At 42.6% G+C, this 16467-nt stretch overlaps 2 protein-coding genes across 2 annotated transcripts; both read right to left on the bottom strand.

Moving 5' to 3' along the window:
* On the bottom strand, positions 1 to 2283 carry LOC122320078. The gene has a single exon (XM_043208154.1). It carries the CDS (start codon positions 2281 to 2283, stop codon positions 1 to 3), a length of 2283 nt encoding a protein of 760 aa, XP_043064089.1.
* A 10159-nt stretch (positions 2284 to 12442) lies between these two features.
* On the bottom strand, positions 12443 to 14876 carry LOC108095693 (NHL repeat-containing protein 2). The gene is made up of 3 exons (XM_017196867.1): positions 14622 to 14876; positions 13350 to 14557; positions 12443 to 13293 (listed from the first exon to the last, which is right to left on the bottom strand). Exons 1-3 carry the CDS (start codon positions 14806 to 14808, stop codon positions 12520 to 12522), a joined length of 2169 nt encoding a protein of 722 aa, XP_017052356.1. The 5' UTR covers positions 14809 to 14876; the 3' UTR covers positions 12443 to 12519.
* Between the last annotated feature and the right edge of the window lie 1591 nt (positions 14877 to 16467).

Genomic DNA, 16467 nt, shown 5'->3' with positions numbered 1-16467 from the left:
TCACGCGCACAGTGGCGCGTCTGATGACTCCATCAGCTCCGCTGTAGACCTCCTCCACGATGCCTTTGCGCCACTCTCGTCTGGGCAAGGCGGGATCGCAGACGAAGACATATCGCCCTGGCGGATGAGCTCCGTTCTCCGGCACCACTTCTCACGGCGCACAAGCGTAGGTAGGTACTCCAGGACCCACCTCCTCCAGAAACGGTCTCGCAGCATGCGAGCAATCCTCCACTGCTTCCGCGTAGAATCCTCCTTGGGCAGCTCCGCATCCAGTCCAGGCGTATTCGGCAGGTTAGCTGCTCCCTTGAACAGATCGTTTGGTGTCAACGGCGCCTCTTGGTCCGCATCCACCGGCAAGTGGGTGAGCGGACGCGAGTTGACTACATTCTCCGCCTCGATGAGGAAGCTCTCCAACACATGATCCCTCGGCGCGACTTCCTTCAGGGTATGGCGCAGCACTCGCTTTACACACTGCACCATCCGCTCCCATACTCCGCCCTCAGACGGGTTCGTTGGGCAATTGAAAACCCAATCAATGCTCCTGCTGGACAACTCACTCTGTATCCTCTCCGTCTCGAACACGTCTCCAAATCGCCTGGCTTCCCTGTCAGCTCCCACGAAGTTCTTGCCGTTATTACTCCGCAGTCTATGTACTGGTCCTCTACGGCAGACGAAGTTCCTGATCGCTATTATGCAGGAATCCGTCGATAAATCGTGCGCCAGCTCCAGATGAATTGCCCTTGTCGTCAAGCACGTAAACAAGGCGACCCAACGCTTCTCTCCGTGACGGGATACAGTCACCAGCAGTGGCCCAAAGTAGTCCAGTCCAGTATACTTAAATGGCCATCCCCCTGCTTCCAGTCGATCCTCTGGAAGGGGACCCATTATCGGCGGCATCGGCCGCGTTCGCTGCAACTTGCACTCGTTGCACGACGAGATTACCTCCTTAATCACTCGTCTCATCTTCGTGACCCAGAATCTCGTCCGGATCTGAGCAATCGTCGCATCCACGTTTTGATGCTTCATCTGGGCGTGAAAGTGCCTTACAATTAATTCCGTAAGACTGTGCCTGTGTGACAGTATTACGGGCCTCCTCGCGCTGTACGGCATGCACAGCGCGGCATCAACCCTGCCATGGGCTCGCAGAACTCCGTGTTCATCCACATAGGGTGCCAGACCTCGAATCTCACTCGAGCTGGCGACGCCCTTTCCGCATTCCGCCGACCTCATTTCTTTGGGAAACGATTCCAATTGAGCCTGTCTGACTAACATGTTCTCCGCGGCCTCACACTCCGTTGCAGTGAGTCCGTACTCCTCGAGCTCGCTTCTCTGCTTGCGACACCAACGCGCAAACCTCAAGACCCAGGCTGTGGTCCTCACCAGGCGACTGAAGCTCGAGAATCTGTGAAACGGAATAGCGAATTCATTTGTGGCCACTAATGCAAACTCACTGGGCATCTCCTCTTCATCAGGCGCATCTGGAACACGCTCGGTTCCCTCCTCAGGCGCCGGCCAGCCTCTCGCTGGCTGTCTCAAAAATGCGGGTCCGCTTAGCCAACGCGATTCCGGGCTAAGGTCCGCCTTATTCTGCGACCGCGTCGCATCATCCGCTGCGTTGTCAGCTGTTGGTACCCATCGCCACTGGGAAACCTTCGACGACTCCAAAATCTCCGCCACTCGGTTGCCAACAAACTGCTTGTACCGGCGGTGGGTGCTGCCGATCCATCTCAGCACCGTTTTAGAGTCCGTCCACAACACCATCTCGCTGATGTCCACACTGTGCTCCTCCTTGACAGTGTTCATCAACCTTGGGATCGACATCGTTCTCATCGGCGCGCACTTCGTCTTTGCGCACACGAAGCTAACGTGCACGTTGTCATCCTCGTACGTGGCCCTCCAATAGGCCACCGCCGCGAATGCAGATTGACTTACATCCACGAACACGTGCAGCTCGATGGTCCGCACTGCTCCATGCCCAAAATAGTGACGAGGGCATCGGAACTGTCCCACGGCGTCCATCTTCCTGCGCCAGGCCGCAAAGGCTCTGCCTATCTCTTCCGGTAGTGGTTTGTCCCACTGGATCTTCTGCCTCCAGATCTCTCTCAACAGCACCTTCGCTGTAATCATCAGGCAGCACAGGAATCCCAGTGGGTCGAACGTTGACATCATCAGGCTCAAATACACCCTCTTTGTAAAGACTCGATCTCCACTTAGAATGCTACTTGGCACTCGGTGATACTCCACGTTGAATCTGAAGTCGTCCGTGGCTACCTGCCAGCGCATTCCAAAGATCTTCTGCTCAGCCTCACCCCATTCGACGCTCTTGACTTGTCCAGGTGGTCCCAACGCCGCTTCCACGATGGGTGAGCTGGATGAAAACTGGCATAACTCGAATCCAGCCTCCGCAAGCCTCCTTCACTCGGGTAGAGACACTGATAGCTTTGTTTTCTGTAGCGAAACTGTCCACATAGTCATCGACGTAGTGGTGGTCGATGATGGCCTTGACTGCCCTCGGATCCGAATCCCGAAACTTCAGGGCATTCACCGTCTTCACGTAATGCGCAGCGCTCGGCGAGCAGGCTGCTCCAAACGTCATTACGTTCATCTCGTACACATCCGGGTCTCGATCGTCGTTGCCATCTCTCCAAAGGAATCGTTGGGAACATCGATCCTCGGGTCGGATCAGCACTTGGTGGAACATCTCCTTGATGTCACCGCAGACTCCGACTGCTCCTTCCCTGAAGTGGAAGAGCACGGCTGGCAAGGGCTTGTAATGCTGAGGCCCCTTGTCCAGCGCCGAATTTAGCGAGGTTCCTCCAACCTTGGCTGCAGCATCGAACACAAGCCGGACCTTACCGGGCTTGTTCAGGTTTTCGACACCAAAATGTGGCAAATACCATAGCCGGTCGCTCGTCACCGCGACCTCATCCTGCTGCAGCTTCCTCGCATATCCTTTGGCTACGTAATCCTTGATGATACGATCGTATTCCAACGCCAACTGCCCGTTGCGCTTCAACTTCTTCTCGACGTTAATCAGCCGTCTGTGCGCCATCTCGTAGCTCCGTGGCAGCACAGCGTAGTCGTCCTTTCAGAGTAATCCCGTCTGGTAGCGACGCCCCACTTTCACCGTTGTGTCTTCGAGGATCCTTTGTGCCCGCGCGTCATCGCTGGCTGCGACCTGTGGCGCGAGCTTCACACCAAAGCTTTCCATCTCGAAGTAGTCCTCCACCATCTGTTCCATCGTATCATCCATTGACACGGCTAGTAGGCAGGACCTCGGTGACGGCGTAGTTGATTGCCCACTTACTGGCCCAAACACAACCCATCCAAGTTTGGTTGCGGCCGCATACGGTCCCTCTCTGGCAAACCGCCTCGTTCTTAGTGGCAATCCGAAATGTCCATGGTCCAGACCGATGAGCAGCTTAGGCACCGCGTTGATGTAGGGCTTCATCGGCAGGCGCGCATCCTTATGCATGCCCTGGACATCTCGACGGCCTAACGTCTGCATCGGCAGACTCAGGCTCGAAACGGAGTACACGTTCCTTAAGGTGTGACGAGTGGGCTTTCCAACTCCACTTATCTCTAGACTCACCACGTTGCTGGGCTCTCTGCTGGCCCTTCCTCCAAACCATTGAATATTCAGCTGTCGATGTTCGCCTCGCACTCCCAGATCCCTCCGTAGCTCGTCATCGATCATCGTGACGGAGGATCCTTCATCCAAGAGCGCGTATGTGTCCACCTGGCGACCAGCTCCGTATAGCGTTACTGGCAGTATACGGAACAAAAGTCGGCCTCCCTCGGCGTCAACGCAGCTTAAATTCCTCTGCACGGGCACCTCCGCTGGCTGCGGGTCCCTTCTCTCCAGGCTGTTTCTGGGGACAGCCGACTGCTGGCTCCCCTCTTGGTCCCTGCGACCACCTCGTGGCGAAGATCCCCTGTCCGGGCCGCGCCTGGAAACTGCTGACTGCTGGTTTCCTCCGTTGTGGCTCCTGAAGCCACCTTGCTGCGCCGGCAATCTTCGCTCCTCGTCCGCGCCATGTAGCAGACGGTGATGCAATCTGCGGCATCCGTTGATCTGGCACTCGCTATGCACATCACAGAACCTGGTCGTATGTCCATTCCGTAAGCATGTGAAGCAGAGTCGATGCGAAGTCAGTGTCAGTGGCGAAGCTCCAATGAACTCCCTGCATCTCGTTGCAGCATGTTGCCCTCCACAGATTGGACAACCTCCATGCCGATCCTTCTGTTGATCGCATTCGTTCTGGTCGACGTTCGCATGCAGAACTCGACGCCTCGGCTCCTTTCCCTCGACGTCCAAAACCGTACACACGACGTTTGCGTACTCCTGTAGCCACGCGCTGAAGTGCGCTACAGTGGGAAAGGGCCTGATCGATGCAGCGTGCCTGGCCCAATCTACTCGCCTACTCGTAGGAAGCTTCGCCACAAGCTCCTCCATTAGCGTTGGGTTCCACAGGTGCTGCTCCGCCTTCGCTGACTGCAAGAAGGCCGTGAGGTTACTCACTCGGGTTGCGAAGGGAACGATCCTCGCCAGGTGCTGCTCCGAAATCGGCGGCACCTCTCGCACGCTGTTCAGCTGGCTGCGTATAAGCTGCTCCGGTCGGCCAAACCTAAAGCGCAGCTGCTCCATCACTGCATTAACATTTCCAGGGTGAATCAGCAGCGACTTCACTGTCTCGCGTGCTCCAGCGCCTTCAACAACCTCTGGTTGTTCTCCAGGTTTGTGCAGTTGTATGCTTGGGTCGTCTCCACAAACGCACAATTAAAGATCGGCCACTCCTCGGGCCGCCCTCCAAATATAGGCAGGTCCGGAAGCCTTCTTGGCCCGTTCACTCCTTGGGATCTATTCGGCGTCATCGAGGCGTAGGATCCGACAAATGGCGATGGTGTTGCCACGTTGTGGATGCCCACGCCCGGTAGCACGAATCCATGCGCTGTCTGCGCAGCACTTGTAGCACACCGTGGCTCCACATGGTGATTGCTAGTCGATAGCAATGGCGGTCCACTCCAAGATGGCGGCAGCGTGCAGGCCGCACTGCTCGCACCGACACCGCTATGTGGGACCGGCCCGACCCCGTTAGTTGAGGCCTCACCGTTAGATGTGGCAAATAGCGGTCCGCTCCAAGATGGCGGCCGCTCCGATGCTCCACTGTTGGCGCCATCTGCGCCTGGGCCAACTGCGATTGGCGCGCAAATGGCGGTGCTCCCTCTGTTCAGGGTCTTAACCTGCTTCAGCTCCTCCTCCAACGCCGCAATCCTCTTCAAAAGGTCCGGCGTGGGGGGCTGGCTCATCTCCAGCTCTAAACTCGCAGCTGTGACAGCAGTACTCCTGGGTTGGGACGCTACTGTAGTCACCGTAGTGGCTGGGCTAGAAATGGCCGCCGCCGAGGTTATGTTCACTCGCGGCCGGTCTCCTGCTCCACTACTCGCTGGTTGCTGATCCGCTCGCGTTGCTGTAGGGGTGGCTTTCCCTCCTCTCAGCAGCGAACTCCTCTTGGGGGAATTCTGCATCCCAAGTCCAAAATGTCGCTGTTTCAGCGCCTTCCAAAATGGCGTCCAAAATGGCCGCTGGCTGCGGCCGCCGATGCTTGACGCTTCTTGCGTCTTCTGGCCCGCTGGCTGCGGACCCGTGCTTGGCGCTCCCTGCGCCTCCTAACCGCTGGCTGCGGTCTCCTAATCGCTGGCTGCGGTCTCCTTAACCGACGCTGGCTGCGTCTCCCTGTCCTTGGCTGCGACTCCGTCCGTACCCAGTGTTCGGCGCTGGCTGCGCCCCTCTATGTCGCTGGCTGCGACTCCTCTACTGGTACGGGAAATACTCCTTGCAACTCTCTAGCTGGTCGTCATGCCGTCCTCCAGCGCAAGTTGCCTCTACAGTCTCCCTAGGACCGCGAATAACAGGAGTTCCTAGGGCACTGCGAATAAAAGGAGTTGTCTTGTGTCGATAGTGGAGTTGCCGTTTTAACAACTACCCCACACACGCGTAGTCCCGAAAAAAAAACTCGTAAAGGCGTGCGCCATTGAACGGTTGGTTCGTTGGTCGTAGAGTTGTTGTTTTATTCTGTGAATTTTAAATCAGCCTCATATTTTACAAACAAATTAAAGCTTACCGCAGTGTGCCCTACTACGATTCACAAGACAGGGAAAGCACATTTCTTGGCGGCATTTTCTAAGCGACATAAGTAGGCCCATACTCCAAGGGGCCAAAAAATACCAAAATACTTGATTTCCTTACACTACTATCGATTACAATGTTCAACCGTCGACAAAGTACATTTTCATTTAAGGGGCACAACTAGTGTGAGATTTTAAAAAATTCGATTTTTTTTTTAATTTTTCGCTAGATAACACCTTTAAAAATAACATATTAAAATTTGAAATCGATATCTCAAATAGTTTTTGAGTTATAGCAATTTAAAGAGCAGCCGCTCGTATAACAGTGAATACGATCATTTTATCTGTAAACGCGTTTTTCTGGAAACAGCATTTTCCGAATTTGCTGCAGTGATAACTAAAAAAATAAAAAATCCGATCACTACCAAATTTTTTTTACATGTTCTTTATATAGTTCTACGTACCATGAACTATCGAATTTTGGCAGGCCAAAAACCACCAAAATTTTGGTTAAAATTCGATTTTTTTTTTTAAACGCTTCCATTTTGTCATTTTTTGATATTTTTTTTTAGTTCATGGTATGGAAAATATTATCTAGTTTAACGAGAAGTTTTCATTTTTTGATTTCGTCCACGGAGAGGGCCGGAATCACTGCAGCAGTTAAGGCACTTTTTTTTTTTAGCGCCGTTGGAGATCTACTCTAACTTTAAAAATATTTAACTTTTTCCTTTAAAAATTTCACATTCTTAAAACATGTATAAATATATTCTGAAAATTTGAAAAGAATTGATCAAGTAGTTCTTTTTATAAAAATTCCCAAAAATCTAGTTGTGCCCCTTAATAAAAATATCTTCTACGAAGGGGACTTCAACTTTGAAACTTTGTTTGTTTACGCTTCCATTCAATAAAAAATGTGCCTCAATGCACCATTTGGCATAATGAGACATAGCTGGGTTCAGTTTATGTACCATTTGGATTTTGTGTGGAAACATCTTTAAATCCCTATGTCGCAGTGTGGTTCGAGGTATTCCAAGGTCCTAAGGAAGGCGATAACTCGACTCTGTTGGCGCCAGGAACGAGTTGCTTGAATTGGGACACCTATTCTTTAGGAACGGTCAATGGTCATTGGATTTTTTGGCTGGCTGAAACCTTTGAGTAAAGATTCATCCCTTATTCTGCAGTGGGACCTTCACCATTAGTATCGATTTCAGAAAGTCCCTCCGATCTCAATGTTTTAACTCCATTTCGTTTTTGAAAGGTAGCCCGCTTCATCGTTCGTTAAATCCTCGCTACCAAAAATAGTATGTCGGGTTTCCAACAAATATACATTATCCGTTGTTAACATGCCATCAATGAAAATGCCAACAATGAATGTAGTCTCGCTCTTGCACCTTTAACTTTGCGTTCTGATGTCCGCTCTGCAAAAAGCTGGCTTAAGTGTATTATTATGTGTAGAAAATAGCGATAAGTAACAGTCCACCGTTTTTCTTCTTGTGCTTTCGGGTGCGAGCACAACCGAAAAAGTTCATACTCTCACGCTCTCGCTCCGAGCAAGAGACTCTTACTGTGCAGTGTGTAAGTAGCGGATCGAGAAACGCTCGCACAATGAGAGTCAGCAAAAGACCGATGACCGAAAAACTCAACGCAAACGGTCTTCACATTTACACACACACGCTCAATTCACGATGGCGATTAATATCCCAGCAAGCAAAGTTAGGAGGGCTCTAAATTATGTGTCCGAAAAGAGCCGATTTTAAGAGTGTTTTCTGAGTAGGCGTTTGAGCATTTTCTGAGCAAATTTGGGAGTTGCTCCACATAGGCTCAAAAAGAGCTTCTACGTGTGAGCAAATTCGGAGCTGCGGTAAGTAAGTACAAAGTAAAAACCTCGCTTTAAATAACGGTGTGCAGATCGCTTATCGCAAAATGTTCTCAAATTGACAATTTTATTTAGTTTGAACCTTGAAGAAGGGTAAGTTGGACGTGTTAAAAGGAGTGTAACAAAGTGATTAAAACTAAGTAAAAAAAAGTGTTTCAGCTGAAATTTGGAATTTAACGCCAAAATGAGTATCCAAAGATCAAGCCGGTCTGAGTCTTAAAAAATAATTATTGACCTTAAGGCAAAAAATTGACGCTGTGAGGAACCGCTGCCATCAGAGCTGGACGTGTTGAATCAACCCCTAATGGATTCAGGACATACATATTTTGGAGGAACATTTTTTTGAAAATGATGGATACTCCAGTTATAGTAGTGACCTGTCTGAGCCTTCGGAAGAAATTTAAATCAAATCTCTTTGGGATAAAATGTCCAATTGGGCTGTTGCATTTAATATTTCTTGCTCGGCTTTAAATGAGCTTCTTAAGATCTTGCGGCATATATCACCTGATTTGCCGTTAGATTCCAGAACTTTAAAAAAAAAAACACCTAAGGATGGCTTTTGTGTCCCAATGCATGGCGGCGAATATATGCATTATGGAATCGCTGATTGCTTGACTGATTTTTTTGAAAACTTTTCTTTTAATGAAAAGGAATTAAAACATTAATATAAATATTGATGGACTACCACTCTTTAAAAGATCTAACATGCAGGCATGGCCGATTTTAATAAATGTTGACAGAACTTCCCCTGTGTTGCTAGCAGGCGTCTTTTGTGGAGAGAGCAAGCCAAAAGATATTAACGAATATCTTAATTTATGTATTTCTGAACTTTCTTCTCTTATTTCTTCTGGTTTTGTTTATAAATCAAATCGTTTCAAAGTAAAGGTTAGAGCTTTTATTGGCGACTCGCCCGCTAGAGCTTTTGTTCTTGGAACTAAAAGTTATAGCGCCTATTTTGGTTGCCATAAGTGTCATCAACGAGGTGAGAACTTCCAAAGGAGAATAATATACCAACTTCAAGAAAGTTTACCAAGAACGGATGACCAATTTCGAAATAGAACACAAATCGAGCACCATAATATTCTGCTTCCACTTAAAATTGAAGAACTTCCATTAGACATAGTGCGCCAATTCCCATTCGATATTATGCATACAGTTTGCCTCGGGGTAATGAAAAGTATGTTGAATGGATGGATAAAAATTAGAGGCCAGAACTACTCCTTATCTAAAGAAAAAATAGATTATTTAAATAACCTGTTCATGTCTTTAAAGACCGATATAACTAAGGAATTTGACAGAAACCCCAGAAGTATTTTTGATATGGATAGGTGGAAAGCCGTTGAGTTTAGGTAGTTTCTACTATACACTGGACCAGTAGTTTTAAAAGGAGTTTAAACTGAAGGCCGTTACGAACATTTTATGCAAATAAGCATTGCTATAAGAATTCAGCTTAGTGACGAGCATTGTTTAAGTAAAAATGTGTCCGCTAAAGAAATGATAATTTTTGTTATCGATTTTAACAGATGAATGCATTTTTTACCAATCAAATTTACTTTCTTTAAATGCTTTCATATATGAAAGTTATTTATGTAATGTAAAAAAAAATGGTTAAAAAGGAAACACAAGTTGGTACGCAGATATATAATCGCCTCGTAGAGCAAAGTATAAATAGCACATTAAGAAGAGATTCCAAATCAAAAGTACATATTAAAAAGTTGTTTGAATGGAAATATTTTATCAATTAAAAATAAAAGCATATATATGTCCCTAAATGGTCTAGATCATACGCAGGGTTGCCAACTCGGATATTAAAAAAGGCGTAGGTCAGATAAAGAAAGTTATGTAGAAATGTGAAATTGCCATATAAGAAATACGTAGATCTACGTACTTTTTTTTCTGAGTGAAATTAAGAGAGAAGGGTAGGTAAAAGTAAATAAAATGACAATTTATATTACCCTTAAAGTAGTAGACAGAAAGCAAACAACAAATTTAAAAATCAAAAAAAAATCTATGAATTATAGGTCTACCAGAATCTCATGGCAAATAAGCCAAACTTTACATGCAAATATAAAATCATCTATTTATTTATTACCAGTAAATGATCTGTTTATATAGATATTTATATATTTGCACATAGAGTATGAAATAAAAAAGGCTAAATAATGAATGGATTTTAATATATTTGTGTATAAAGTTTGGCTTATTTGCCACGAGATTCTGGTAAACCTATACCACCTGTATATAATTTAGGGGGGGTAAGGTTCTAAAAATTTTTTTTTTACATTTTTTTTTTTTTTTTTTTCTGAATGACCAATATGTCGAGAACATTGTGTACAAATTTTGAGTCAATTAAAGTCAAACTAACGGAGCTACAGCGTTTTAAACAACCGTATTTGAACGCATTTTCACGTAAAAAAATACTTTGAATCGATTTTGCCGAAGACGCTATTTTGAAAGTCGGTGAACATCAGAACTCAAAATCGAATGAACCGATCCTTTTCCAATTTTTAACACAAATTCTCAACATAAATACGCAGGTAATCAGGAAGAGTTTTTTTTATTTTTTAATTTTTTTCTATTTTTAAAAAATAAATTAACAGCGATCTTTTAAGCTAAAATTGCACTTTTCACTTTCAAGTGCTCCCAAAAATAGACAAAAAATAAATTTAAAAAAAACTCTTCCTGATTACCTCGGGAAATTCATTATCTTTACAACGCATATCACATTTTATTTTTAAGATGATCCGTTAACGCCCTATGATGTTCACCGCAAAACAACTTTTTTTTAGGCGCTTCGGAAGATTAACCGCCACAGGCTTATTTCTTAATATTTTTAAATCATTTTTTTTTCTAATACTCTTCAAAAGTTAAACAATAACATATAATTAAGCTCAATAAAATACACTTACTCATTTCGCCGCAAAAAAAAATCAAACATGGCCCTTTTTTTGGCTTTTAAAACCTAAATCAAATGAAATATTACTTAATGAAGATCTTTTTACATTACCTCTAAAATCAAGACTTTTAGGCATAAAATTATCCCAATCGCTAGTTATAATAGTTCATAAAGTAGCAGACGTTACACGAAAAGCTATTACTTTTAATCTTTTGTCACCAGCGCGCAAAATTGTTATTCCTTTAATTATAATAATAATGAATGATTTCACTGAGCAATTTTTGAGCACTGGTTCGCATTCAGTTGAATCAACTTTGGCCAATGAAGTTGCCTATACTCAGCTAACTTCCAGCTATGCAAATCCATCCACATCAAGTAAGTATAGGTTTGAAAATCTATCTTCAAAGAAAACTAAGTAATTTTGCACTTTTTAGATATGTTGCAGCTTATTTACGACCAACTGGAAAAATTTAACAAAAATGTAGAAGGTATAGAATAAAGACTTTTCAATTTACAAACTAAGCCAAAATATATTTTTATAGATCTTAAAGACCGCTTAATTAAATTGGAAGCTGATAATACAAACATTTAAACTCGCATCTTAACGGAAGTGATAGCACAACGAAAGCTTGTTCAAGGAAATAAGCCTTGTATGTTGCTACCACCAAAATCCTTCAATAAAATTGAAGACATCTTAAAATTTGAAGAGGATTTAAATAATTCAGCAGAATTGTGTGAACAACTTTAATAAAATGCAGTTGTTTCTTTTGTTAATATTTCCATTTTTTTATAGGAATCAGAAATCAAAAATTACAACATTTCTGATCCTGCCAAGTTTTTGCGCACAATGTGGAAGAAAATTTTTTCGGATGAGATTGCTGTGAAATATTCATGGAAGGGAAGACTCACAATATAAAGTGTGTTCTGAGCATGGCGATAACGACAGACGTGAGAAGTAATAATTTTTGCACTTAAAATATTTGACTTTAATCCATTTTCCAATCTTTTACTAAAATATAAAATCTGAATTTTATTGATTAAATTTTACCAAAAAAATGTTTCAATTAAGTGTCCAAAATGAACTTTTTTTGTGGCGATTTAAGTGCCTAAAAATGATATTTTTATGAGCATTTTCTGTGCGTTATCAATGCTTGATTAGGAGGGTGAAAGCACTTATTTCTGTGTCAAAAAAGAGTCATACTAGAGTCAGAAATTGACCTCTTAAAGTACGACCGTTTTCTCGAAAAAAAAGGCTCTTTTCGGACTCTTTTTTGGGCTCTTTATGATATAAAATGCTCATAAAAAACTGTCAGAAAACGCTCGAATTGCTTGCTGGGACTGAACACGACAAAACGGTGTTGGAGCAACCAGAACAAATCCGAATAGAAAAAAACAGTTGGGCGCGAGCTTATTCAAGACCCCATAAATCGGTTGCTGACCGAGTCTTTTCGTAAAGAGTCAGGAACAAGACACTTATCTGCAGACAACGAAAAACGGTTGACAGTTATTTGCGAGCTCTGAAAAAAATAGAATACAACTGCTTTAAAGGTCGGAAAAGACTCGATTATTATTCAACAACATTGAGCATTATTATTATAATTAAACAACATTCTTACGATCATAAACTTATCACGGAGTTGCCGATTTGAATGCTAACATCATGGATAGGTCTTTGTTCCCCACTACTTTTATTAAATTTTATAGAAACCGAAAATCGCTTCATAAAGCATAAAATTGAGTCACATAAATTTAATAAGAATTCAATCATAAAAACACCATTTTCACACCCGTAGTCGTAGTGCGAAATCTGTACCTGCAAGTAACACATGCCATTTATAAGTCTCCCGGATGATGGGTTTAAATTGACTGATTGGTCTATCTTTTTAAGTATCCATTTTTGAGGAGCTTCATTTGTAAAATTTAGTCCGGGGGGAAGTCTAAGGTGAAAATAAATTGTGTTTGTTTTAGTTAAATGTAAGGGCAAAATCTTTTGAATCGCTTGATTTTCAAGATTTTTTAAAACATGTAGTGGTGCATCAGTTTCACTAGTAAACGAAGCCTGGCTAAAATTTAAAGTAAATGGTTGAGCTCTCATCGTCTCTAAATTTATAATATGTATAGAATGGTTATTAGTATCAGACACTAACAAGTTTTTTCCGTCTACGTCTAAGCACAGTCCTGCCGGCTCATTCAAATTTAGCTTGGTATCTTCTTGACCTTTGATTTGTAAAGTGGAAATACTGTTTGAATCGGTGTCGACAACTTTGATTTTGTGGTTATAAGTGTCAGCCACATAAAGTTTGTTATCAGCATCATTGTATGTTAATCCTAAAGGATGTTGTAGTTTTGCATTAAACAGTTTACCGTCCACGTCGCCAAATGCAAACAAGTTCTATTAAAATTAAATAAAATAAAATTTAATTTTTAAAGTTTAATCAATTTACTTACAAGTGGGTTGCGATCCCCTCCAACGACAGGCATAACTTTTCCATCAATCATAGAAGCTTTACGTATGCTAGAGCTTTCACTGTCCGCTATAAATAAAACGTCATTTGCCATGGCTAGGCCAGACGGCTGCGCGAATGCAGCGTTTTGTGGGTAAGAATTATTACGATTCTCTTCCAAACCGTTTCCAATCAAAGATACACAACAGAGAGGGTCAAACTTTCGAAATTTCCACCATATAATTCCTTCTGGAAAATATCCCCAAATCTGGTGAGTTCCAGCCATAGAAATAAGGACAATAGTTTTTTCAGGCACATTGCGCTCATCGAGGTGAAAAGACATATCCATATCCCGAGTACGAAATATAGCAACATCCCAAGGCGATGATAATGGTTGTAATAAACCTAATCGTCCTCCGGTTCGTTCGTTTCCTTGAAGGCCTGTACCAGCAAGAGTTTCCACTGTTTCACTTGTCAATGATATCTTACGAACGGCGTGATTTTTGGTGTCGGCAACAATCAGAGTATTTTCATCACTAAATGCCAAGCCTTGAGGGTTATTAAACCTAGCAACCGTTAAAATACCGTCCACAAAACCAGCCTGATGTCCACCTATCTTATGCTGTACCAACCCGTTATTAGTGACAATAAGAACTCTATTGTTCCCAGTATCTGCAATAGCATAACGACCCTGTGGGCTTCGAGCAATCTTAGCAGGAAAACGTAAGTTAGATGCTGGCTGACAGTTGCTGGTTATCTGAATTGGTAAACTGCTGTAGTCAATTGTGCCCTGCCGACTGAAAAATGATAACGCAACACCAGTAAAATCTTTTAGAAATTTCCCATGACCTTCGCCCATAAGTAACAAGATGGGTTTACCAGTCGGGCTTAAAACCAACAAAGAAGGCCAACAACGGATGCCGAGAGTGTGCCACATGGCGCATCGTGAATCGTTAACAATAGGGTGTGTGATCCCATATCGTTGCACAGCAGCCTGAATGTTTGAAGTAAGCCTTTCATTTTCGAACTTTGCACTGTGAACACCAATTATTAATAGACCATTTTCTATGGGAAATTGTTCTTCCAGACAGTGAAGTTCCGGCAATACATGCATGCAATTAATGCAACAATAGGTGAAAAAGTCCAGAACAATCAATTTTCCTTGCAAGTCCTCCGATGTTAACGGCCGACTTACATTAAACCAATCTAAATCTAAAGAATTAAGATTTAACATATTTATAAGTTAATTTTAAGTAATGATCGATTTAATCCTTACCAGATTCAAACTGAACATTGACCGACATCAGTTTTGCAATGGAGATGTCGTCATTCCACCTCTCAAGAAAATCCATCAGCGTTCTAACTTTTTCCCTTTCCCCACAGCTGCTTCGGTATGCTTGTAGCAAATCATCCGTTATAAAAGTCAATATGTCGGTAAACGGTAATTCATCTGGGTAATCCATTTCAAAAAATATTTAACAGCGTCGTATAATTAGAAAAATAATAAAGATACATTCCTCATTAAACAGTGCTAGAGGTGGTACGAAAATCGATGTTAAGAGCTAAAATATCGCCTTTAATACCGTTTATAAGGGCTTCAGACTGAGCGGCATCTATTTCTTGAGTGGTCCCGAGGTTTTTGTCGTACCGAAATTTAGCATGTAAAAACTAACATTCTAAATTGCGTTTTCCTGCACAATCTCTAATACTTGTCAACTACCGTAAAAACATCGAAGATGCAAAATTTTCACATTCCGCCAACGGATTTCGAAAGTTAAGACAAAAACACATCATTTGCATATTTTACTTAATTCTTTAAGCTGTTTTTACCATGGACCGCACTTTGAAGCAATTACCCGACGTTTTTCCATACAAATACATGCAACAATAAAACAATGCTAAAAAAAAAGGTAAAAGGTGTAAATACCCTGCAGTTCCAAAATAGCTTTTTCCTATAAGGAAACTGGGTACGGAGGTTAGGCCGCACCGAGGAGTTGCGCGAGGAATTTTGTATGGGACTCAAGTTTTCTTTATAGGTGCAGCTCTCGATGAACTTTTTGGCCGTTTCATCGAACGATTCCTTGGTGCTTTATACGAATTTTGTATGGAAAAAATTCGTATAAGGCATAGAGGAATTCTTAGCGGAAGTGGAAGCGGGGTTTTCCTCGAGGATCGCCCTTAGGGAAATCTTATCTGCCAATGTTCAAAATTTCATCCCCAAATTCATATGAAAAACAATAAATATATATATATATTTTTTTTTATTTTATAAAATATCTTATTTTGTAACACAAGAGATAAGCACATTAAAAATATGAAATTCGAAAGTTTTTGTTTACCATTTATGTGGAGTATTTGCAAGACATCGGCTGTTTTGCGTCCATCTATGGTACAAAAAATATTTTCGTTATTACATATTATATATTACTTTTTTTTTAATTTAGAGCAAACTTACCTTTCAAACGAATTTATCGGACATACATATGTATGGCTGAATCCTAAAAAGATTTAAATAAGTTTGTAGTAAAAGACATAATATTTTTGTAATATTAACGACACTAAAACCGAGCATGCTACTCGCTATATGATTTATTTGCATTTGTTATATGATTAATTTTAAGGTAATTTTTCTAAAAAAAAAAAAAAACTAAAAAAGATGATGTGTCCATCTTCAGCCAAAGCGAATCTGTTTTTAATGATTCTCGCTGGGCACTTACTCAATGCTTTATTTTAGATACATACAGTGGCGAGCAAAAGTGAGTGCATGTTCGCAAAACTGACTTTCGTCGTCAATAAAAACGGAACGGTACGAGATAATTTAACAAAGTAAATTTTTTTATGTTTACTATTTTATTTATAACAAATGCGAAAAAGAATCAATATCATATAAGGTAAATTCTAAAAGTTAGAAAGAAAAAATCAAAAAAACACGCATAAACTCACTTTTGCACGTTTGAACCAAATTATTTAAATACAGTCGACTCTCGTTAATTCAAACCTGCGATAATTCGAACCTCTCTATAAATCAAAGATATCACGAGGTCCCTACGAAATCTCTTTATATTTCGAACTAAATCAATACATTTTCATACACTTGGTAATTCGAACGAAAAAATCATTGA

This window comes from Drosophila ficusphila, unplaced genomic scaffold (genome assembly GCF_018152265.1).
Source record: "Drosophila ficusphila isolate 14025-0441.05 unplaced genomic scaffold, ASM1815226v1 contig_414, whole genome shotgun sequence".
NCBI classification, from domain to species: domain Eukaryota; kingdom Metazoa; phylum Arthropoda; class Insecta; order Diptera; family Drosophilidae; genus Drosophila; species Drosophila ficusphila.
The sequence above is the reverse complement of the archived record's forward strand: the minus strand, read 5'-3'. Positions and strand labels throughout refer to the sequence as shown.